At 42.8% G+C, this 25,642-nt stretch overlaps 1 protein-coding gene across 1 annotated transcript in view; it reads right to left on the bottom strand.

Annotated features, from left to right (window-relative positions):
* Nucleotides 1-3,270: 3,270 nt before the first annotated feature.
* PRIM1 (DNA primase subunit 1) overlaps nt 3,271-25,642 on the bottom strand; it is a 51,729-nt gene continuing 29,357 nt past the window's right edge. Inside the window, exons 2-13 of the mRNA XM_086959764.1 lie at nt 21,944-22,101; nt 16,553-16,659; nt 16,281-16,354; nt 15,718-15,854; nt 14,910-14,968; nt 14,219-14,328; nt 10,114-10,205; nt 9,379-9,511; nt 8,322-8,391; nt 6,238-6,359; nt 5,545-5,643; nt 3,271-3,484 (exon numbers count right to left, since the gene is read on the bottom strand). Of these exons, the coding sequence (XP_086815890.1) occupies nt 3,465-3,484; nt 5,545-5,643; nt 6,238-6,359; nt 8,322-8,391; nt 9,379-9,511; nt 10,114-10,205; nt 14,219-14,328; nt 14,910-14,968; nt 15,718-15,854; nt 16,281-16,354; nt 16,553-16,659; nt 21,944-22,101 (1,181 nt within the window). The 3' untranslated portion in view covers nt 3,271-3,464. The remainder of the gene's footprint in view (nt 3,485-5,544; nt 5,644-6,237; nt 6,360-8,321; nt 8,392-9,378; nt 9,512-10,113; nt 10,206-14,218; nt 14,329-14,909; nt 14,969-15,717; nt 15,855-16,280; nt 16,355-16,552; nt 16,660-21,943; nt 22,102-25,642) is intronic.

Raw genomic sequence — 25,642 nt, 5'->3', positions numbered from 1 at the left:
AACGACGCCCCTCCAGACCAAAGGTCCCGACCAAGGGGACAAAGAGGTCCGGGCGCCATGTTGGGCCGCACTCCGCGGGACCACAAACTTCGACTTTCCGTCGGATCAACTCATGTTCGAGTTGCACCAGGTGCCTCAGCAGTTCCCAATCAGTCTGATCGACGGTTTGCGGGGACTAGGGTGCCCCACGGCCTCCGATCTGCAGGATAATCACGGGCTCAGTCCCGGAGCCGAGCTCTCAGGCGACCATCGCCATCGGCGTCCAAGCCACCTCACCTGGCATGACGTCATGCCGTAACTTCTCCAATAGTGAGAAGTGAGCAGCGCACATCAGTGTGCCTGCTGTCATTGCAGTGTGGAAAAAAATGTATCGCCTGTGCCAGGGCACAAAACAGACCCCGATAGAGACCCGTTTAGAGGCCCTGGTGAGAACTGGCCCACTTAAAGCCCTGCTTATCTTACCAAAACCAGGACGCAAGGGGTAAATTTCTGAAGTAGGTAAAAGAAAACTGAAGAGATGTATTGACTATAGTAGCGTTGTTTCCCTGCGCAAAGTAAATGTTACAAGCAATCTGTGAAGCAGTATGAAATGCTTTTATCATGAAGGTTTTACCATAAACTTAATTTTGGCCTCTGCACTATAGTAATATACTTGTGAATACGTATTTATTAGTACAGTTTTTCTAAATAACCTGTTATTGGGCTGCATTTGTTTTCACAACTATGACAGAAACAAATACATTCTACATGTTATAGATAAGATTGCCGTTTATATTTAATTGTAATCCAGAATTGAGAAAACTGGATTATAATGACAATAATGTACATGCGTCTATTGAGCAAACTGCTGCTCTTTTCTGTTTAAGGCACTGAATTTTTTTGCAGCCCATTGAGAGGTCCATCAAAAGAAAAGGTGCTTGCAGTTGCACACTGCTGTGAAATAACTTGGCTTGGTGTGGAGTCAATGTATTACAAATAACACCTTACATCAGATATTAATTTTAATCTTCTAGCACCATTGGTAAATGAAACTAATCTAAAAATACCATAGAAATCTCATTCACATAACTAAACTTGAAATGTTTCTTTAAACATCAATGAACGCAACATATATAGGTAAACGTGTTTACAAAAGTAATTAATTTCCTTTTTTATGAAAAATTACAAGGTTCAACATACACTCGATATATATAATGCATTTTAAATTACAGCTTGAAAAGGAGGGGAATACATTTGTATACTCGAAGAGCTCAACGCATCTCCTTCCCGGATTTCTGTAAACTCTCAAATGTATTCCCCTCATTTTAACGCTGTACAAAAACAGAACATTCATTTTTCATTTCAGGAATCCTAAATTTAAAATGTATTATCCAATTCAAAGGGTTTCGGCCTCCCTCCCCTCCCCAAGCCTCGTGTGTGTCAGCCGGGCTGAGACAGCTTCCCGGGGACACACACAACTGCACCAGAGTACTTCGCAGGTATTTAAAAGACCTTCTGTGTGTTAATGAGGCTTTGATGTTTTTCACCCCTCGGTGAACTTATGGGTTAAGGCAAGCCACGCTCGGACAGATTCTGCGACCCCCTTCCCAGGACTCCACGACCCCCCTGGGGGTCGCGCCCCACTGATTGAAGACCTCGGGCGCAACCGGAGGCAGTAATAACATGTTACTACGGATAACAAATAAAGCTTGTGCAACACGCAACATAAAGGATCAGTGGTATTAATCAAGATACAGTAGCGAGCGTACGAAAGAGATTTTGCCTCTCTGAACCTCGTCTCCATCTACCAGGGCTTCAGAGGGTGCTCAGGTCACCTGTTTCTTACTCCTTTAAATTAGGTTAAAGTGAAAACTGCACTATCAATACACATCTGCAATCAAGATTTTTTTTAAATGCTCGTCAGGAGGACTTTTCTCACAGGAGTGGTGCTTCCAGCCTTGCCACATCCCGAAGACTTCGGTAAGAATGGAATCCAGCCGGAGGGATCTGTGGCATTTTCTTCCTTACATTTGAAGAACAGGTTATGGAATCATTTGTTAACGTATTTTAAAGCTAATTGGTCGATCATGTGACCATGAACAATAGTAGATATGAAAATGTCGGCTAGATGCAAAAATAAGATCATAACGCCCTAGTTGGCGCCCATCTATCCGTAACTCACCCACACCATCAACTCCTCTAACCAACCTGGTCACCTGACTCGACTTTACTTCATAAGGCTCTATCCGCTTCCGCTCTTATGACCCAATATCAGTTGACCAGGACTTCGGCTTCCAACATTGCCTTCACAGTGTCCTACTGACACGGACCTTTAAAGCTGAAGTCCTGCACTCCAGAGATTATTCACACTCACTATTTGCCTAAAAAAGACTCAAAGACACCCTTGCCTGCCTGACCTCTCTATAGAATTTTCAATGCAAGGAACCAGGCTGCAGCCAAGGCTAAGATTCCCTGTGCAGTTTAAATGGCCTGGAAAGACATTTACTTTCAACTTCTGGACAGAGGTTTCTCAATCTGCCACAACAAATCTTGCCTCGGGAGTAGCCTGCTTCTTTTAAGTATGCAATGCAAGGGCTGAAGGGCATCCCTTCATGCGCAGACATCATAGAAGAGAACGATGGAAGTGATGTTGCACTCAATGGGGCTGCTTCAAATAGTTTGACCAACTAGGTACTATGAAACAGCCCCAAACCATGTTAAAGTTACTGGTGTCAAGCCATCGGGGATGTGCGCATTTTTCCCTCATGTGGTACATTTCTGAACATGGCTTAGGGTTTCAAAGCGACAACAAAATGATGGACGGAGAGCTGAAACTTTTCAAACATTCACCTCCAGTCACAGATCTGGGTTAAATCCATTGTCCGTTTGCTCACCATGCCACCCTAGTTTGGACCCAGCCATTTGCAAATCAGTCTTGACCATGCTCCCCATTGGAACATTTATACGAAAACAAAAAATGGGTAACCCAGTAGACCATTGGAAGCTTGGGTAATATACAAGACCAGGTAATAGTGCCTTCAAGGGAACTTGAAGGCACTATTACCTCATCCCCGATGGGAGCATGGCATACAAAAGTAGAGATTATTTTCATCAGGAAGTAAAAAGGCAACAGAAGGGCTTTCTGAATCGCCTGAAGCATAATATTCTGAATGCTGTCCAATGAGTGTTTCAAAGTGCTGCTCTTATTAAAAGTCGTATTCAATTATGGGACGATTAACTTATTTATTCTGAATATTAAGGGCTCGTTCTGGAATAAAGAAAACGAAGCTTACTGAAAAAATATAAAACAATTTAATCCACTTGTTGATAAGGTAGCAAATGACAGTAAAGAAACGTGTTTTCATCTTGGCAAGTGACTGCAGGTCGGCTTCTTTCATAGGCCCACTTGTAGCTGAAACTCAGTTCATGGGGCAAGGGAACTCAGGGCAGACTTTTCCCACGGAGAAGGAAAAGCAATTCAAGACTCAGAAGTCCTTCTCCAAATCTGCAGAAAAAAAATATGTAGACGATTTAAAGAAGTGGTCAATAGGAGCAGGATTCCATAGCAAGTAAAACATTAACTGCTGCACAGCAGAATCAGAACCAGTAGTTGCCATATGATATGGTGAAAAGTGCTGTAAATTATCATCCTCACTAGGTCTTCTGTAATACGTAGTGACAGAGTAGGCTTTTTTGGTCTGTGTCCCTCTTGCTTTTGTATTAGTGTGCTTGGTAACATGCAAGGTGAAAGTCATGTTGCGATACACGTAGGATAACCCCAAATGGAATGGACAAGGTAGTGCTTCGAAACATGGCACTATAACAAAGGCTATTCTTTCAGCGCATTTCTTGGAACCAATACGTGAATACCTTCCTGCATGTGCCCCTTTAGCAGAAGTGGTCAAGTACACGACACGTCTAGTCTGGCATGTTCTTTAAAAGATACAACAGGTCTCCTGCCTACAACAAAGGTTGCAGTATAATTTGCATTTCTATCATTTTGTTCTGGAAAGAAGTTTATTATTAAGCACTCACAGAAATGGAGGTATCTAGCCCATAAAGATCCCCTGGATTCTCACTTTGCCCATTGTTGCCTGCAGAGGTTCCGATTCATGACCCACAGAGCTCAGAGTCGATAACAATGCACGAAAGCAAAATACTTGGAAAGTGGGGAAAGCAAGAGGGCAGCAGTTTTCAGCAACAATATTGGCACATCTTGTACTCCTATCATGCACAGGTTCCATAATCACACACACTTGCGCAGAATAAATGAATATAAAATTTATAGAGCGCTAACTTAGCCCAAGGGCATCAAGGTGCTAACCATAGAGCAATGTGCAGGCAGGAGAAGACACACTCAGACCAACATCTAAGGGAACAAACAGGTCTTTAAAACCTTTCAAAAGAGCGCGAGTTATCGTTGCCCCGCAATTTCATCAGGGAGGGAATTCCACAATTGAGCTGCAGCAATTGAAAAGGCTCTCCCACCCCATCTCATCCTTTTGAACCTGGGAACGATAACAAGATGTTTACTTGCTGACCTGAGTTTCCTAATGGGAGCATAGTGTTGAAATAAACCTTTAATGCCCTCCAGACCCAGGCCGTAGTAGGCATTGCGAGTGAGGCAGAGGGTTTTAAACATAATTCTGCGGTCCATGGGGAGCCAGTGCAGAGAGAGAAGAGAAGGCGAGACAGAGTGGTGTTTAGGCAAATCCATCTCCAGCCTTGCAGCGGCACTCTGCACTAGCTGCAGGTGACGCAGCTGTCCTTTGTTAATGCCCAAATAAAGGGCATTACAATAGTCCAATCTGGACAGTATTAGGGCAGGAACAACTTGTTTGCGTGAAGCAAATGAAAGGAACTGTGGGATTTTCCTTAGGAGCCTAATTAGCCCAAAGCAGGTAGCCACCGCCCTGGAGACCTGCAGATTCAGAGAAAGGGAGTAGTCAACCAAAACTTCCAAATTTTTCCCATGGGAGACGGGAATTGGACAAGTGCCCAAGGAGTCTGCCCACCACTCCCCTGACCAAATGTCCAACTTGTCCCCAAAAATCAGAACCTCCGTCTTCTCGCCATTTAATTTCAGGTAGTTTTGCACCATCCATGACGAGACTGCTTGCATGCAATTTTTAAAGAACACGCAAGCACCTGTTGCTTGGAGTCAAGCCGTATAGCTTTAGCAGCACCTTATGTACTCAGATTTCTCTCTGCCCCCACAGAAGAACTCTGTCCACTGTGTGACTCATTCAATCTGAGGTAATGCTCCAGCCGCACAGGCTGGATCTCAGTCAGGTCGTATGTCAAGTCACGCAACTTGAATGGTCATTCAGTTCCTCTCTAGCTTAGTTCTCATGCAGAGGAGTCTAATTCGCAACACCTTTTGAGCACTTTGGTCTAAGGCTTTCTTCCGCTGTCATGGGACTGTGGCTCCATGAAATGCCCTACCACATCACTACTTGTCAAACACACCTTCCCTGAAATGCACACAAAAAAATCCCTTTTCAGATGCAGGATTCCCACCTGCGTTCACATGCCCGGCCTCTTCCCCTCCAAGAGAATACTCACCGCTTTTTCTCAGGAGCTCTCCTTTGCGAGAGTTGTCCAGCTTATCCAAGAAGTGCTCGAAAACCTTCACGTATGGGGCCAAACTGGTCCTCTTGTATTCTGGAATAATCAGGAAATCAATAAGCCACCAAAGCAAGATCAGTAAGAGGGTGTGCTACGGGTTAGCAAAACCAAGGAGAAAGTTGGTGGTCAAGTAGGGCATACAGGAATGGGGATGCAGGTAAATGAGCAGGAACTGGATCTAAAGGCTTTGAGCGGCAACAGAATTACGCTTTTTTTCCATTTGAAGTTTTTCCATTTATAAGCGGATACCAACATACATTTCAGTGTACATAAGCGCACTATACGTTATATCTTTCAATGGGGAATCTCTCATTCATGTATAAGCAAATACTAGAAGCGTAAGCAAATGCTTTGCGATGCGTACACAAGTTTTTATAGTATACACAACTGCTGCAAGAACAAGACCGAGCTTTCTAGGGATAAGACAAGCTGTAAAGAGTGAAGCATTCAATGGACAGCCAGATAGCCTCACACTGGTGCTTTGTATGGCTTCACATTAAAACGTCTGGCCCTAACACAATCTTGTTGGGTCTATAACAGACTCATCAACATTCATGGGTGCACGCCCAACCATATACCAGACTACTCCTTACTCTTCCAAGTCTTTATTACACAAGACATTTCTGGTACCTCTTGTACGTCGTTTAACCTCCGGCTCGCCCTCATTCACAGATTCGTCCACCTCCATGTCTTCCTCCTTCTCGCCTTCCTCGTCCTTCTTAAGCACAGTGTCCAGCTCGAGGCATATCTGACTGGAAGGCAACCAAGAATGAATCTGTGAAACATGCAGCAGGTTAGGCTGGTTTCCCATGGGGGATAAACTGTACTCATGGAACTGCAATGCTTAATTTTGCCCCCGGTCACTTTGTTTCGCCAATGGACACTTTTACAAGCACAAGTAACTTAGTGAAGTATTGAGCAATTCAAAACTGCCAGAGAACCCGATCCTAAAACTCTGCGTCAGATCTGCTAGGTACGCTCTCGCTCTTTAATACAATTTACACTTGAAATAGCGACGTTTGATGAACGCTAGATCCGTTTTCTGACAGAGAAATATAGTTTTTCTTGTATCCCAAGGCTCTTGCTAAGGATCACAGCTCTTGCAAACATTTGGCCAATTGCAACTCTGAGCCCCTCAGACATACTCGCATCTTCATGAGCATGCCAGCTGAAGGTTTTGAGGGTGGGTTTGAGCTTGCTGCTAAAAGAACCTTCATTTGCTAATGGGAATATTCTAACATGTACACACATAACAGCTCCTCACAATCGTGCCTCGTCTAACATATGTGCATCCTGAGCAACACAGATGTAAATCCGAGCACAGCAAACTAAAAAACAAAAAAAAGCAGTGGAAACAAGCACTACATAAAAAATAAACAAAAATACAAGCACAACAACATTTACAAAATTGATGAATGGATAGAAATGGAGTTTTAAATCTAAATGCATCACCCAACAACTTGATTCACGTAAAAAAAAAACTCTAAAAGAAAAAAAAAACATTTGTGGGATCTAGGGACCAAAGTTCTTATCAACAGAAACTCAAATTTGGTTTGTAGGCATTTTGATCTCTCGAGCTTTCGAACTACTTTCATAATCCTCCCAAACCTACTACTTAAAGCAAGACTAACAAAAACAACTCGGAGGAAATAACTAATCAAAGGTTTTGGGTAACTATTCATAAAGCGTGTGGCCTCCATCTTCGCTGCAGCACTCATGTAGGGGGGGGGGGGGGGGGTGCTTAGAATAAAATATATTTTCTTTATACACGTCACCCAACTATTAGGATGTCTGCATTTTCACTTTCCTACAAATGCCAGCAGCCACGCCGCTTTTCATAACTAAGCCCTTATGTACATCACCTGACAAAAGGACTATAAAACTATGACACAGCCCCTGGCCCTCAATAAGAATTTGCATACAGCGTGAACTCCAGGTAAGCTTAAGGATATAAAGGAAATAACAGTATCCCCAGCATAGGACAGGGCTTTCTGAGACAACTACTCCAGGGGTCGAGAACTGTAATCAGTGGAAAAACTCTGCCCTCCTAATATCACCAACACAATGAGCATGTGTAACACATTTGTCCATATGCATCACACTCCGCAATAAGCTGAATGATATGATAAGCCCAAGTTTTCCTTACCCACTGCTATGTGTGTATGGTTTCCAGTTGTTTAACTTCACACAGTTTTTAAATTAATTTCCAGCACATATGCATATATAATCTCTATTTGGGGACCTAAATGTCAAATTGAACGTTTAGACGCTTTCACATTGAATAGTTTTGTCCACATTCGGTGCCTTTATAATTTCTTTCAACAGCCGGGTTCTAGAGTTGATTTTTCACAGCCAATTCTCTCAAGTTCCCAGCTACCAATCCCAGCCTGAAGAGGAAACACGCTTCAATCAGCACAGGAATATTAAAATCACAGGCAGGCTGAGAGGTGAATAGATTATTAAAATCAGAGACACAAACAAAAGGGGAATTCTGATGTTTCTTTTGTGGTGACATTGCATGTTCATAATTGTCTAAATTTTCAAGTTAAAGTGAAAGTACACTTCAACTTTTAAAAAATCCCCCCAAAAAAGAGAAAAAAAAATAGAGAAGTTGTGGTGTGATGCGGGGGACAGGAAAGGCCATAAACTATGACAGTTTCACTGGGCAATGAAGACATGAGGAATAATGATTGAGTGCCCCAGGCAAGGTTTACCTGATTGTTGGAACTGCAAAGGGATCAAACTGATCCAGCATCTTTAGGTCAATGGGCACAGATATGCGACCTGAGGGGCGAGAAAAATGTAACAAAATTTGAGCAAAGGAAATCTTCTACATGGCGAACAGAGTGGGTTCATGATTAAACAAACAGGGTACAGGAAAATAGATGAAATATTGGAGGGCCAACTTGAACATGCTACATAGGTTAAAAAACCAAAATACAATTTATTGCACCGTCCCTCATCCAATGTTAGTTACTAGAAGAAAACACGTACAACACGATCATATTTGGATTGTTACTTTTGGAGCAATTACAAAACAAATATTTGGAATGAACACATCTTTCAAGATCTATACAGTGAGCACAAAGCAGTGTATGTTGGCAAAAGCAAGAATTACAAGTGGACGTTTTCATGCAAAGGACTGTGTTGACCTGGAGAGTCCACATTTGCAGCATAGTACTAGGATCTGGATATCTGCAGAACTCAAGGCTGACTTGACTTCCTTCTAGCATGGGGTGCTTTATAAAACAGCAAGCAAGAGCATCCAGGACGCTATCTACCTTTACCAGGTTTACGCCCATTGCTAGGGCTGCACCAGTGACTAAGCCCGGGCACTTAGTTTCAACCAAGTACATAACTAGGTGTTTAAGAGTTCCCATGCAAAGCAAGATAATTAAATGTTGGAAAATGTTGGAAAATAAAACAAACAAAAATACAATGTAGTACCTTGTAAGCGTATACATACTTATCTTTAAGGAAATCATTTTCTACTGGATTTGAAATCCCTTTCTTTGAATACTCACATGTATTTTACACGTGCTAATAAGCAGATGTCACCTAAAGTGCCACAGAGTTTAACTTGAATTGTGTATGTGACGTAATTTGCCTTCTCCTATCCAAATAATTCAGGCAAACCAGCCAAATATATGCTATTACATAATTCCAGTAAACCCCATCATTAAATTCAACAAAACCCTGGTGTTCGTTGGTGGGAGGGGATTTAAGTAACCTTTACACCCAGGACGTTAGGCGATGTGATAGGTCATATACCTGTTTTCGGGTGGACACTGAATGGACTCTTCAGTAAGTGGTTCACTCCTTTGCTGACATTGACATCCAAACGAGGGTAGCAGTATTGCAGCATTACTTCCTCATCCGCACGCGCTCCTTTCTTCAGCTCCCCCTGCGTCCCACCAAAAATACAAATACAAATAAAAGCATATCTGTTGACCTTTCCTCAAGAGGGCAGCTATGAGATTTGTACAGGGCCTTCTGGAAGGTTAAACCTAGTTGCCTCGCTTGAGGATAGTGCAGAATTTTGAACCTGACAAGGAGACTTACAACATATGCCTCAACACAGCGCCATGGAGTAAGTTGCTAGCTCCCACGGCAAGGCAAGTATAGTGCCCCCTAACCCTAACCTGTGGACCGTTAGCACTTTCTGCGTCCCTTCCATTTTGTTCTTTTAAAATGTTCACCCCCCTAAGATTTTGCACCAAGGGCAACCACCCCTGTGGCCCCGCCCACTCTACGCCACTGCCTCAAACAGACACTCCCTGCCTCATAATGCATGTAAAAGGTATTTTAACCCATTTTTGCAATTTGCATTTCCTTTCCCAGGGTTCATCTGCAAAGCGGAAAATACAATAATCGAAAAACAGCATATTGGGTATAACAAATTATCAGATTACTTTCATGCGAACATGTATTCAAGAAATATCTTCAATTAGCACAGTGATCGCAGTAGGCTCGAGTGAGCGGAGAAAAAACAGCGCAGTTTCTCACCCTGGCTTTCCTAACTGCTTTCTTCAGCTGCTCCCAGCGCTGGCAAGAATTGCGTGCTTTGTTAAAATCTATCTCCAGGTCCACACGAACTAGTGAGTTAGTGTCAAGGAACCTCAAGAAAATACGATACACTGCTGGCCAGAACACGCAATGTGGTTTCAATTTTAGAAAGAATGAAGCAAGATAGAAATTTCCTCCTTACAACTTTGAAACATTGTGCATCTTAGCAAGCTCTCCGGTGTTTATTACGTATACCTGCTGTTATAACTCCCAAACAGACGCATTCCACTTACAGGCCATCCGTGAAACCGCATTATTCATTCATGCACTTGTTCATTTGGTATCAAACCCACACAGCACAGGAAACTACCACTGATTATTCGTCTGCTCCTTAGAAACACTCTACGAAGAGTAAAGCGGGAAGGGTTAAAGAGTATAAGGTGCTTCAGGTCTAATTTAGGTCTATATTTAAAGTTTCACCACCAGATCTGATTTGCAAACCTTGGGAGATGTTGGGCAAGCCCAATTATCCTGATTTATTGGTGGTAGTAACTGCTCACTTCACGTCTGGAATCCAGGAGATTTTTTACTTTGAATATTCAAACCTTTATTTCAATATCTGCATAGTGACTATCAGAAACTAAGCTGTGCTCATGGACATGCTTTCAAACAGCGCTCCCCTAGGTTCAGGTACTGCACGCGAGCAAAAAGGACAGTCACAGAGCGTAGGAAGCTGGCTTTCTATGTAGAATACCAAAATGAAGTACACAATGGAGAAAGTCCAGTCGGCCCTTATTGGCTTACAGGGCTTGCTTGCTTTAACAATCCCAAAGTGCTCTATTTGTGGTAGTGTGGTCGAGCAGTTTTAGCTTATCAGAGGGGAGGTTGGAGTATGTGTTGTACACAGTCAATAAATGACACACAAACAATAAGGAATCCAAGACCAAAATTAAAAAAACAACAATATTTTATATATTTTTAGACACTCAGATCGGGATCAAGTAAGTACTTCAGAAGTTAGTGTTTAACAGGAAAGCAGTAGAAACACAGCGGTCAGATTTGAGGCATGAGCCTCACGCGTGGTAATGTTATCCTATTGGAAGAAAAGACAGGTACTGCATAGGGATATTTGCAGACAGTTGTAGAGGGTACCCCTTAATACTTAAGGTGCTGGGAGGTCCAAGAAACCACTAGCAGTTTGGGATAATATGCCCTGGTTTGTCCAGGTGCAGAGGTACTGGGTGTGTTGTTAGTCTTGAGCGCTACAGCGTTAAAAATGTAACGGGACCCTTCAAAACAGCAGTCTGCAAAGGGGGACTTCGGGACAAGTCTGGCAGAACTCAACCTGGAACTCAGTTCATGGGGAGTCCTAGTCCAAGGGAATGCAGGCAGAAGTTGTGTACCTAGGCTGTGGGGCTCTGGTGCAGAAGTGCTGGCTCGCTGGCCACTTAGCATTGGAGGCTCTCATGGTCCTTGGATGATCTGCAGAGGAAAGAAAGACGAAACGGCTTGGCCACTCTCTATGTGGAGCTGGTCTGTCCTGAAGTCACTCAACGTGCAGTTAAGTTTTGGCAGAGGTGGTGTCCAGATTGGACACAAACAAGCCTTGGTTGGTGCAAGTACCCAAGTAGTCAGGGTACTAAAAGCAGGGGAACTCCTGGAGGGTTTAGCATCTCGAAACATCGCCAGGGAGAACAGGTTGGATTTTTAGAGCCTCAAGAACTCATCCTGCTCCTTCGGTGAGCCTGATGGCAAACAACATGAGTTACTGGGCAGATGTGGTTGGTGCCTGCAGATGCAAGGGGATAGCTCCTTCACCCCAAATGAGATGCAGCTTGGTTTTTGAAGCGCTAGACAGTCTTTCACAGGCTTGGGAGGATGCTCAGCTTTTGGACAAGTCGGGTTGGTGCAATTGTTGAGGTTCCAGAAGCAATGCAGGGTTTGGTGCCAAGTTTCGGTTAAGTCCTCTGTTCTCGTGGTAACTGCTCTTCTTTGTCCTTCTTCAGTTCCCAGGTAGACAAATCTGAGTTCCTGTTGTCAGGGGAACCCCTAAATACTGAATTCAGGGGAGTGTAGTGTAGTAGCCAACTACACCCCCCCTATATGACCACTTCCTGTGGAGAGTGGGCATAAACATGACACTAAGTTCAGAGTTTCACCAATTTCAAAACGGTGACACCCTTTATTGGCCCACATCTGGGTGCTCAACTTAGGATGACAGTGAAAGTGTGACACACCCACTATCTATTTCCCCACACTGCTCTGGTGCCAAATGGGCCTCAGGCATAGGGTGTCATTCCCAAGGTCAGGGGGAAGCCGGCCACATATCAAAGGTGACAGATGTCTTGAAGCCTCTGGCCTGGATATGCTAAACACAGGCCACCCTGCTGGAGGAGGTGTAACACCTTCTGCCAGAGCAGGCATTGTTTCGGACCTCATAGTGTGGGCTCTCATGGGCAGTGGGTCGGAAACTGGTCTGTGGTGGCAGGCTGGAAGATACCAGTCAGTCGGTTAACTATATGACAAGTAGGTTTTCAAGGGGCACCTCTAAGGTACCCTCTGGGTGCATGTCATATTAAAGCTAGTACTGGTATTAGTACAGATTTATTAAGGCAAGGTATTTGATACCAGACACCATTAGTTTCAGTGAAGCCATCATGTAGCGTAATGACCAGTGCCCCGTACATGTCCTAAAGATGGCTTTGTGGTCGCTGGCAATGTGTGAGTAACAAGGACCCCCTGAATGAGAAATAATAATAATCCTAGGACAGGGAAAATAATTATGTGTATACATTCCTAGGCAATAATAAAACAAAAGAACAGGAAAAGGTTGCAAGAACAAGGACATATAGTAAAAAACTTGTCGTCGAAATTATTATTTATTACATATATAAAATAGTAAAACGACAATTACATAATCATTATCAATGCATACAATGTTGGCTTAAAAACATACGGTAAATAATAATAGACAATCAATAACAAAAGAATTATGTGAATTAACAATGGAAGGGCTATTAATATACTTTATTATTGCCTAGGAATTTGGGGTCGCTGGCAACATCAGCAATGGAGCTAGACACCAGAGGGGCACATATTCTCATGCAGATGTACCCTCACGTATAATATAATGCACCCTCCCTTAGGGCTCGAAGGTCTGCTGTAGGGGTGACTTACAAATATTAAAGGCAGTGCACATGTGCATGGCACACAGGGAGTGTGCCATGTTGTGTTTTCAAAATGGTTTGCACCATTTTACAGAGCTGGCAATGGCAGACTGCATGCTGTTTTTGTGTGGGTCCCTTCGGGTGACATAATACATGCTGCAGCCATTAGGGTCCCTCTTTGGTACCCATGCCCTCTGTGGGTTTATATAGCGCTAGGAATCGACTCCCGGAGGAGTATCTCCGCGCTTCGACCGCTGGGGAACCCGTCCTGGCTCACCCTGAGAGATGGTCCCTAATGGGTATCTCTAAGGTGCGACCAAGCATCCCCGGCGGTCTGGGGGGGGCCGTTGTGAAGATGAGGCAAGCTAATGCCCAGAGTTGCCGAGTGTGGTCCCTGACTGGAGTAGGCACCGAGGCGAGAATTATCGAGCCCGCTGACCATGGTCCACGACCCTGCCGCGTCGGGAATCGAACCCTGGTCCCGGGCCGTCCTCTGCTTACGGGTCTGCCGCCTCTAACCAGTGAGCCACACCACTCAACTCCACTGTGTACCAGTGCTATCATTTACTAGTGACTTGTAGGGTTGCAAAAGTCTATGCCGATTGGGTTATAATTAGACCTTGTTTAAAAGGAAAGAGCACTGGCACAGGGGGCCTGGTTACCAGGAACCCAGTGCACTTTGTCAAAAAATCATCAGTACCAGGCAAAAAGTGTGTGGGGGGGGGGGGCTAGATCAAAACGAGATACTATCCTACATAGAGTAGCAGCGTGCATCCCCAAAAGCAAATACTTGCTTATGGATCCTTTATGCCACAGGTTTGCATCTAAGGCTAAAGCACGAAAAATCAAATTTGGTTGCATATCTAGGGAAAAAGACCTCAAACCATGTGCATGAAAAGTACTATACTTTGCAATAAGAAAACACAAAAAAAGGATATTGTCAGGGAGTAGCGCCAAAACTTTGACCCATGATTCTTTGCTTCCCAAAATGTCTTGATCTTGCAGGGCATATTTTTCGAAGTATCTCTGCACCACTTTCAGTGACTCACTGTATAAAAGACAAAAAAATACACATGTAAGGATGAACCTAATATAGTCGACAAGACACCAACACCACTATTCTACAAAACATATACACACATCTCTTCAGAATACTTTAGTAGCAGCCACAAAATGTAACCTTATTATGATCACGTTTCCTGACATGCAGTTGCCAATAGTTGACCAGGTGAACACAGAACCAGAGCTGGAACTGAGATTCTGCGACTACAACGTTTTCTGTATAACAATAAAACTGCAGATTTTAGCAAAAAAGGTTTCTAGCTGAAAAGTACCCCACATACTGCCTTGCAGTGGCAGACCATTTACAAAGGTTAACAGCTCACAATTTAGTTGCCGACTTGTAGTGAGGTACTACTGAGGTGAAACCATTGTCTGCAAATTATAGTAAATTGATAAAATAGTAAAATACTGCCACAGAATGTGCTGCGTTATTCCACAGTTTGCCTTTTCTTTTTGCATAATTTAGAAAGCTCTGCAGTATAACCTGGTTCTTTACATAATTCCAGTGGCCTCAAGTATAGATTTGTGAATCATGGTTTCTTTATAGACAGAAGAAACTGGCCTCACCTGATAAATGGATGAATAATTTCAGAAAGATTAACCTTCTTTACCGCCTCCTGCCCGCCCTGAAAAGAAATCAGACATTTCATAGGAGCTAGCGGGTTACCAAACACAAGTGGCCACAGCCCCCCTTTACCTCTTGGTTCTATTGCTGCCTTTCACACCTTCATGCAGGTCTGCAAAGTAGGGTGGAATGGGGAAGTAATGTAATGGGGAACTACGAGGCATGCTATGGGTACTCCAAAAATAGAAACCAAGGGAAGGCACACATCAACAATTTCGGCTGCCTCAAAGATACCTTATGACAACAGAAACAAACACCAAAAATAATGGTTGTCAACACCATACATACAAATGAACCTAAAAGCAGCCAGCAGAATAGTGGACTCTAAAATTGTAAAGCGAGAAACTAAGCTGCACAGACTTTTGGGAAAAGAAAAAAAAACACACCAAATAAAACACTTTACTGCTAAATTAACACAAGGATTGTGAAGAGATCCTTAACATGAAGATACAGTATAGAATATAGTGTTCACTAAAAAACTCCAGTCATTCTCACAAGTAAAACGCAAGGGGTGCAACAGTGAAAAAAAGCTGAATAGAGCAAGAAAGCAGCAAATTCATTTTGCATTAATTGTAGAGTATAATGCTGCGCTAGAACCAGCTAGCGCTGCAACGCCGCAAAGAGGTCTACAGCTAGCTGGGCAATAATGCTGCTGAACACCAGGGCATGTAGAAGGTAGTACCAATATTCATAGCAACATAGTCACTCTCCTCTAACTTCCTCAAATGAATCAAGGTACAGAAAACAAACCTTCACTAGACTGAGATATTCAGCGACTGTCGAGCGGGCAGCCTGGGACAGCTTCCGAGCAGAATCGTCGCACACCCAGCAATGGACGCCCCTCCTTCCAGAGTACACCCACAGCCGATGCTCAAACCCAAAATCCTCTGAGAAGCAAAAGCAAGAAATCGGTTACAATTTGCATTCTCTTTTCTAAAGGATAATGTGAATTAAAGCCAGATGATAAAAAGTCCCCCCTGGTTCCAGCACCGTGTTGGGTGATCTGAAAAGAAAGTTCATTCGTTTTGCCAATAAAGCAATGCCTCTTCTGGCAATCTATAGTCACATGAGAGAGCAGGAAGGCCATTCCAGAGGTCATGAAATCTGCCCAGGGCACCCCATAACAGTTGCTATGATCATGGCGGCTGGGAATATTCTCAAATCTAGACATCTACAAGTGGACCGTGCAGGGCATGAACAAATGCACATTGGGGATACATGATACAGAAAACATGGCTGTTGAAACAGCTGGACTCATACCAAAGCTCCAAGTACCTGACCGAGCAATAAGACATTGCTCTCTAAAACCGTACCTTCCAAGGCTCTATCGAGGATGCGAATGGCGATTGTCATCAGAGTCCAGCAATTGAGACAGATATCTGCTGAACTGAAAGAACATGGAGAAAAGCGGTGTTATCTGACACCAAGCACTGTTGCCAGCTCCGTATTACTACATGTTGACATCACATAACTAACAAGAACATACAGTCTGCCAATTGCAGAGCAAATGTGTTACAAATTACGCATGAATGAATGACTAACTTATAAAGCGCAAACAAGTGCCCGAAGGCTAACGCAGCCATACCTACAGCAGCTTCGAACGTCGTCATAGTCTGTCATATCAATGTCAAACACCAGCTCTTTCTCCTGGGCCTGAAAAGCACCAGACTTCACTGTATTATGCTGGCTGGGCTGCAGAGAGAGCAAGGCAGAAGGTCATGTAGGTAAGTTTGCAGTACAATACAACAATTATTTACATGAAATTCCCTACAGCAGTGGGACCATTTAGTTTGCCAGCAGTACTGTTTAATGGTGACCCACTTTGGTGGGCAGATGCCTTAAGTCCTTTCTTTAAAGGGGCTACTTCTTCAGGGAGAATTCCTGAATCATGACTAGTAGTAATTATAAATCCCATCCAGAAGATGGATTCTTGGGATGGTCCAGCTAATTAGAGTGATTCCCCTCTTGGAAATCTCTTTACACTCAAAATTTGCTGAAATCAGTTGAGACTTTGGTTTTTGGATCTGGTATTATTCTAAAAGACTGGGGGTGGGCTTGGAGGGTTATGTCAAACCATTTGACGACTGATCATTTCTTGGCACTCTGTGGGCTGGGTTGTACCCTCTGGGAAAAACTTAAAGATCCCTCAGGATTTGTTGGCCATGACGTAGTAACTTCATTTTAACAACTTTGTTCAGGTCGACCGAAGTGGTTCTGGAATTTTATCAAGAAAAATCTCAATAGGAATTTTTTTCACCCAGGAGTAGCACCCCTCCTGCTCAGTCTTTATCTTTCACCTACCGTCTGCTGTGGCTAACACAAATTCTTTTTCTCCTAAAATAGGGGGCAGACATGTACATTGCCTTATGTTGCTGAGGATTTAGTCATAATAGATTACACCCAATAGGGTTGCTACAAACTTTTTATTCTGCATATCTACTATGAATCTAAACAACTTCCTATCACTGTGGGAAAAACTAAGAATTTGATTTTTTTCCAAGTGTCCAAAGAAACTTACTCAGTATCTGAATTGTATCCTATTGGAACATGTTGGTATCTTGGTTCTACAAACGTTAGTAAAACGGGATAAACACATATCAAACCTAAGAACCTCACTTCTTTTTACTATAAATCCTTTCAGGTTTGCTTTCCTTTTGGGATCCTTTCAGTGGAGCCGCTAAAAAGGCAATGATGGGTACGTTATTCCTGCAGGCACAGCACACAGCTGAATTACTGCGGAAGGACCTTATGTTATGGTCTGACGAATGGTCACAACTCATTGTAAAGTTTGTTGCAAACTCTGAATTTGTAATTGATAAAAGTCTTCTTCGTGAAGGTGTTGGGGAAGGTACTTTAGTTGGTGATGGGTAATATCTTATAGGGAAGCATTCAGTGGACCACTCTGTCAGCAGCCTAGATGATGTTGAGATCTTTCCATATCTTTCCCAAGGTCCCATATAAAATATGGAGTCGTATTCTCCAACTCCGGATAGGATTAGATTCAGGCTGGAGAATGTCTGGTTTAAGAATGTGCGCAATCAAAATAATGGATATTATATTTGCATTTTAAATTTGAAGTTCGCTCTAAGGCACCTTCTTTTAGATTGCTTTTTTTGAGAGTGAAAGGAAAACGATTTTAAAGCCACTTTCCAAGTATGGTATTAGAGATAGGATTGAAGCACAACTAACTTTATGATTGTGGAAAACTATAGACATTGTAATTGCAAAATATACTATACTAATTAAGAATAAATCATTTTAATTTTTTGACTGCTGATTGATCATATCTCAATTGAAAAGCTATTTTAATTGATACGATTGTAATTATGTGATGGGTCTTTTGGATAATACAGGTTAATGTGTTTGATCATTTTAGAAAATGTGTTATTTATATGCAAATCTGTATTTTGCGTTTATTCTTGGAAATAAAATATTTTACATTTAACATTAAGGTCCACTAAATTTAATTTTGTCACTTTAAAATATCAGTACACGCTAGATGAGGCCTAGGTAATCTCAGACAAATTGTGCAGATTTAACCCAGGCTGGGTGACCAGAGGTATCACTTGACAATATGACAGCTTTGGCCAAGATCTAGAATGGTGTGTTGCTTTAACTGAACTACTGGCCTAACTACATGGACGTTAGCAGGAACTGTCCAGCGACAGAGTGCAGACACTCCAACTTGATGTTGGAGCGCATTGTATCATAAGCAAACAAATACAAAGAAATCATATATAAACAAGAACATAGAACAGTAAGAACTATTTATGCAATGAACCAGTGGACTTCCAGTCAATAGTCAAAAATATACTCTTCAAACCTGCCAAACATGATAAATTCTCATCCGGTCGCCTAGCCAGGTACAAAACTTACAATAGAAGCCCACAAATAGATTGTTGTAGTAGAGACTCAGCTGCTCCCTGCCCACTTGACATTTGGCGGCCCCAGTAGGAACCACTCGTCTTCTTTTTGCTATAGTAAAACCCCTCAGAGTGATAATCGATGCAGAATACATGCTGAACCGCTTAGACTGGAAGGCCCTGAATGGCAAGTTTTTTAACCTGAAGTTTCTCAAGAGTCTTCCACTCATTGAGCTTTTCACACAGAATGAAGGCAATGTATGGCATCTGCCTCTTCATAATTTAATTAGGCCAGCAGTATTCGCTTAGACTAGGGTTAGTGTGCTCTGATGGAATTACTATAGGTGTACAATGCCTTTGCTCAATGTTGCATGAGCTTCAAACAGAAATCATGTATCCCATTGCCCAAGATCACTACTCGGACTTCTCATACATGGGAATGTAAAACTTAAGTCCCTCTGCGTGGTGGGGTTTTCTGTGTGAAAAATAATCTATCAACTCGCCAGACCACTGCACTTGTAGGATTCTGGTAAAATGCTACTGCATAGTTCAAGAATGTCAGAGTCCTTGTACAGAATTGTTGTCATGGTTATAAGAGTTTACAGTCTGCCCGCCTCACTCTTGCAACTGTGAAAGCTCTTTCCCTGTCTCTAAGCACCAAGAGACCACACATGGAAGTTTGCAGCACCGCACAAATAACTATAACTTTAAGCCAGATATTGAATGGGTTGTACATATACATTTAGAGATAAAATCAAACTGAGGAAATGATCCTTTTGAGGTACGAAGTGGGAATGTCCAGAACAGGTTTACTTACTGAAAAATTTGAAAAACAAGCCAGGAAGTCAGATAGTCTTGAATCCCTGAAATACCAAAAGAGACTAACAAGGTCAGTTTATCACCCAGTTTGCACAGTAGTTGAGTAGACCCAACTCTCATGGAAACAGACTATTCTTATAAACAATTTCCCCATTGATTGAAAGCACAACTATAGGCTTTTACCTTTTTTGTAGTGCAGTGGAATATTTTAGCGTTTTTTTGATTTGCGGTAATATATCTAGCCCTAAGTTATGTGCAGCTTTGTGTTTTTTTATATGTAGTTTTTGATTAAAAACAGGGTTCTCCTGGAGAGGATCCTTTCATGGGTGGATGAAAATAACACCATTTCACAGTTCCAGGCAGGCTTTAGGGCTTGTACAAGCACGATAGACCAGGTATTTAGGTTGGCACTCTTGTACTGGAAGGTGGTTACCATTGGCAAAGGCGGCCTTTACTTGGCATTTATTGACTTGAAGACCGCCTTTGACCTGGTCCCCCGAGACTGCCTATGGCTGGTCCTGCAGGAGATGGGGATTCCCCCGCCCATTTTGAACCTCTTGGCCCGTATGCACGATGGAAACTACGCCCGCATTAGATGGGGATCACAGGAGCAAAAAACTGATAAAATTCCTGTGAATAGAGGCGTCCGCCAAGGATGCGTACTGGCACCCACACTATTCACGCTCTTTGTGAACGGCGTTGTCTCCTTCTTGCTTGAAATTAATGCCGATGCCCTGGTCCTGGCAGGTGATAAATTCACCGCATTACTTTTTGCGGCGATACGTCGTTAGTATCAAAAACCCCTGCAGGGTTACAGAAGCTGTTGGATCGCTTCTGTTTGTTTTGTAAGATGAGGGGCCTTGTCATTAATACCTCTAAAACAAAGCTCCTTTATTTCAATCCAAGCAGATCGTCTAGATCTACCCTGGCTCTCGATGAGGTCCCACTAGAGCGCATCAAAGAGTTAGACTATTTGGGGATCCGAATTTCTGATAAATTTAAATGGCAGTTACATATTGATAAAATGGCCCTAAATCATAAACGGGTAGTGGGAGTACTAGGGAGGGAACATCGCGGGTCCACCTCCAAGCCCATTGCTCCTCCTCTCGAAATCTGTGCTGCAAAAGCTGTAGGCTGTGCCCTATATGGAGCAGAACTCTGGGGCTTTGGATGTGTAGACGCGCTAGTCCCTACTGAAAACAAGTTCTTTAGAGAGCTTGTCTCACTCCCGAGGGGCACCCCAGCCAAGCCACTTTTGAGCGATTTGGGTCGCCGTTCAATTAAGGACTTAGTCACTCTGTGTCCTCTCTTATATTGGGCCCGGTTATGGCGCACTCCAGAGCTTTCCAGGTATGCTGAGGGCCTAAGAGAGGTCATGAATCTCCAAGGATCCTACAAGATCGGATGGTTAGCATATATAAGGAAACTTCTTCTGGTCACTGGTCTCTTAACTGCTTGGGAGTCTGGGGCAGTGCTATCAAAGGTAGAAACCAAGAGAGCCTTTTGGGCATGGGTTGATAATCAAGAGCAGAGGGACCCAAACCAAGGCAGGCTGACTGAGGCATTTGGTCAACATAAGCATATACCTCGCCTGGAGCCCTATCTGGACTTCATCACAAAGCCAAGAGATAGGACTCTTTTTATACAGTTTAGGATGGGTACCCTTCCTCTTCGTGATCATACCAGCAAATGGAAGCCCCCGCACCAAACGCCTGTGGATTGCCCAAACTGTGCAGGTGTTGTTGAAAATATCCCTCACCTCTTCTTCGTATGCCCAGCCTATACAAAACCTAGATCGAAATGGCTTAAACCTGTGTGCCAGCAGCTTGAAACTAGGGACCACTCTGTTGCACTTAGAATACTTAAGGCTGATGCCAGCACAACCTTAGCCTGTGGGGTGGCTAAATTCTTAAGCTGGGCATGGTTGATAAGATTAAAGGCGTTACGATGAATCTGTACAATTAATTGTTTTAAACATCCACAAAGCTGTAAAAGTTCAATATATTTTTATCTATCCATTGTAAAAAAGTTTTTTAGATGAAATTCACTTCATGTATTTATTATTAAATGTGCTTTTATGATATCAAATATCGAAATAAAGCTTTGTTGACTTGACTTGATTAAAACACTGTATCTATAAAAGGCAATGCGCGTGAACACTTTCCTGGAAAAGGTGCCTAGATCAGGTCTGGAAACATCAGCAAAGATTTCGAATTTCTAAATCAAGAATCTGAGGCTAGGAACCTCAGCAAAGCAACACAGAATGTTTTCCTTTAACAGTTATAGTTACCTACCCTGTGCGAATAGACTGCTCCAATATCTATCTTGTATGGATTCATTTTTTGCATCTCTTTCTCCAGCTCACTCTGGTTGCTAAAAGACTGGTATCGAACGTAGATATCATCTTTCAATGTGAAAGAAAACTCACGGTTTTGGAAGTAATTCTTTGTGACTGTAAAAAAAAAAAAAAAAAAGTCAACATTTCACAGAAATAATACTTACAAACCATGATCATGTACATACAGTCTTCCTCTTGAGCAAGATGCTGCACTGGGACATTTACTGTGAATCCTCCAACAACTACACAGGCAGAAATATTATGGGCCGTTCAATTGAAATAAAAACTGACATCTTTGATGTATTTGAAAGAACATTCATTAGTCAAATGCTAAGCTAGCTGGTAAACTCCACATAAACCTGCAGATGCAGTCTTATCTGGAGTAATCTTGCAGGCTTCCAATACTCATTTGCCGCGTGACTGTACATGAAAAAACTGCCATAAGGCACAGTCAAAAGCCTTTTAAGCATCTAAAAATATTATACTAGCTGGAGACCTCTTACTTTAGCTGTGACATGCATAGCTTTGGCAGGACTAATATGAGTGGTGTTTTCTCAGCCAAAGACAAACCCATTCTGTACAGACTAAAATAATTGTTGTAACTTTGGCAAGCCTAAGATTCAATACTTTGGACTATAATTTTGTGACTGTATTCATCAGGGATATAGGCCTTTCGGAGCCACATTCATCAAGTGGTTTATTTTTCTTTGGAAAGACAGCTATATTCAATTAATTCCAAGAACAAGGAATCTTTAATCTGCCAATTTTCCTTGCCATCATTACCAATACCGGTAGCAATAATGTAAAAAAAATGTTTTATAAATCTCCAAAGTCATTGCGTCGTCAACTGCAGCTTTTCCAGATGCTACACTTTGAAGGGCATTTGAGATCTCCTAGCTAGCAATTTTGTAATCAACGTATAATATTCCCTATCAAGAGCGCCCAAATTTGCTTTATATTTTTGGGTTCCCACCAGGTGCAAATCTATATTTAAAACTTTAGCATACAATTTTTTTTGTGTTAGAGTAATTTATTAATTTTTTATAAGCCAAACATAGTTTATAGAGCAGTGTTTAAAGCACTTTGAAATATAAAAGTTTAGCTAATCCCTTCTTACTTGACTTGCTGAAATTACAGAGGGTGATAGAGAGAAGCAGGAGAAAAAGGGATGAAAAAAAAGAATACAAGAAAGGTTCTGTAGTAAAGAGACTCATGGGACTTAAAGGTGTGTGACAAAGCTGGCACTCCACTGGCTTGCTTGTGGCAAGATGGTCAGCCAATCCAGCCTACCCAACGCCCCGCAGGGCCATGTTAGTAGCGCTCTCTTTTCACCGCCTAGCGAAAGGTGGGCGTGGGGACAGGGGAAAAGTCTTCGAGAGGAAATGGTTTCATGGGGGTTCGTAAGAGTCTAAGTACGTGTCAAGTGACTTCCACATCCCCCTGGTTGCTGGTCTCCCAGGTAAGTTCTGTAGTGTAATGTTATCCGCAGTTGACCCAGGCTTTTTATGTGGTCTTACTTGTGTCTTTCCAAATGCCCAGTACCATTTTTACCGCCGCGGTCAGCAGCAAGTCTAGTAAGTCTTTGTCATGCTCTGTTCCTAGTTCTGTGGTCATGAATGCGGTGGAGAGGGACGAAAATTCAGTAGTTAGCGTGCAGCCCAGTGTTCTGTTTATGAAACCAAAGATTTTCTCCCAGAACGTTTTGAGTGTTGGGCAATAGTAAATAAAATGTGCTAGGTCCCCCTTTTCTTGCTACAGTTCCAGAATAGTTCATCATCCCTGAGGCCTATTGAGAATAAGCGTGCAGGGGTCCAGAAAGCCTTATGAAGTAGCCAGAATGTTGTTTGTTAAAGTACCGGGGAGATTTTATTGCGTGAGGCAGAGGTCCATAGTATATCTAGTTCTTGCTCATTAAGTGCGTTATTGCTTTGTTTTACCCAGTTGTGAATGGTCTCATCGTTAAGTTTGGTGGCTTTTGGGCGTAGAAGTTGGTAGAGGTGCGATACCTTGTGTCCTAGTTTGTTGAGTTTTGTCATGTACTGTGAGTGACGGTTTAGCGGGCGATAGTTTGGCTTTGGATAGGGCTATTTAGATTTTCAGAAAGTTATAGAACTCAATGTCCATTAGGTTATGTCTAGCTTTCAGTTCGGCAAACGTGGTGGGGTATCCCCCGCTCTTCTAGTTGGTCTGGGGAGGAAATGCCTTTCTCTATCCAGGTCTCCATGACGAGGCACAAAGACTTCCTCAAGAGCTTTCAAGAGTTCTTTCAAGACCTCTATAAAAACGACCAGACCATGGATCTGGAGGCATGCACAAAATACCTCAGTAGACTTGGTCTTCCACAGCTAACCAGCGCAGAGGCACCGATATTAGGGCACGAAATTGGTATCGCAGAGATTAAAATGGCGGTCAGATCAATGAAAAATAAAAAAGCCCCCGGGCCAGATGGGTACACAGCCACCTTCTACAAGACTTTTCTAGAGCAGCTGAAACCTACCATGAGGAGGTTCTACAATCATTGTGCAGAGAGTGGGATGGTCTCACAATCTATGGCAGAAGCCAACATAATAGTCATCCCAAAGGAGGGTAAGTATCATCTATCACCCAAGAACTACAGACCCAAATCCCTTATCAATGTGGATTGCAAAATCTATGCAAAAATCCTAGCAGCCAGACTAAATTCCGTCCTACCAAACCTAATAAGCAAATCACAGGTGGGTTTCCTAAGGACCCGGATGTCTAACGACAACAACAGGCTCCTCTGCTACATACTGGAGCATACGACCGAAAAAGCAGAGCCAGCAGTAGCTATTACCCTTGATGCTGAGAAGTCCTTTGATAGAGTTTCATGGACCTTCCTAGAGCAATGCATGCAAACCTTCAATTTAGGAGGATATATACAGAAGCTGATGGCTCTGTATGGGGACCCAGGAGCCCGTATTGTCATTAACGGGTCACTCTCCAAATCGCTTACACTACAACGCGGCACTAGACAGGGCTGCCCACTGTCGTCCTCACTCTTTTTGATGGCATTGGAACCCCCGATTAGCGACATCCAGGCAAAAACTAAAATAAAAGGGGTCAATAATAATGGCCTTGAAGTAAAACTTGCTGCATACGTGGATGACATACTAGTTGTGACGGAGCAACCAAAGACCTCAATCGAGGGCCTGATAGACACCATAGAGGGATACTCAGGACACTCAGGATATAAGCTCAACAGGGATAAATCAGAATGCAAACCGCTGAACATCCACTGCACTAGGGACATCCTAGGGGGAAATCAGACCTACCCTGGCAAACAGGGTTTATCAAATATTTAGGTATACACTTTGGAAGCGACCTTATGAGCACACTAGGCCACAATGAGAAACTATTGCTAGAAAAAATAAAGAAACTCTTGGAGGCCTGGTCCCTGAAATTCATACTTGGTGGGGCAGAATTGGAACGATCAAAATGATGATCACCCCAATGATTAACTACCTGATCAGCATGCTCCCACTCCTACTCACAGATGACTTCCACCAGAAAGTAGTCAACCTGATCACTAAATTCCTATGGCGAGGGAAGAAGGTACAGATAAGCATAAAAAATTAAGACTGGAGAAAAAACTGGGCGGGTTAAATCTAGCAGACTTCAGAATCTTCCAAACAGC

Source organism: Lissotriton vulgaris, chromosome 1_1 (genome assembly GCF_964263255.1).
Source record: "Lissotriton vulgaris chromosome 1_1, aLisVul1.2, whole genome shotgun sequence".
NCBI classification, from domain to species: domain Eukaryota; kingdom Metazoa; phylum Chordata; class Amphibia; order Caudata; family Salamandridae; genus Lissotriton; species Lissotriton vulgaris.
The sequence above is the reverse complement of the archived record's forward strand: the minus strand, read 5'-3'. Positions and strand labels throughout refer to the sequence as shown.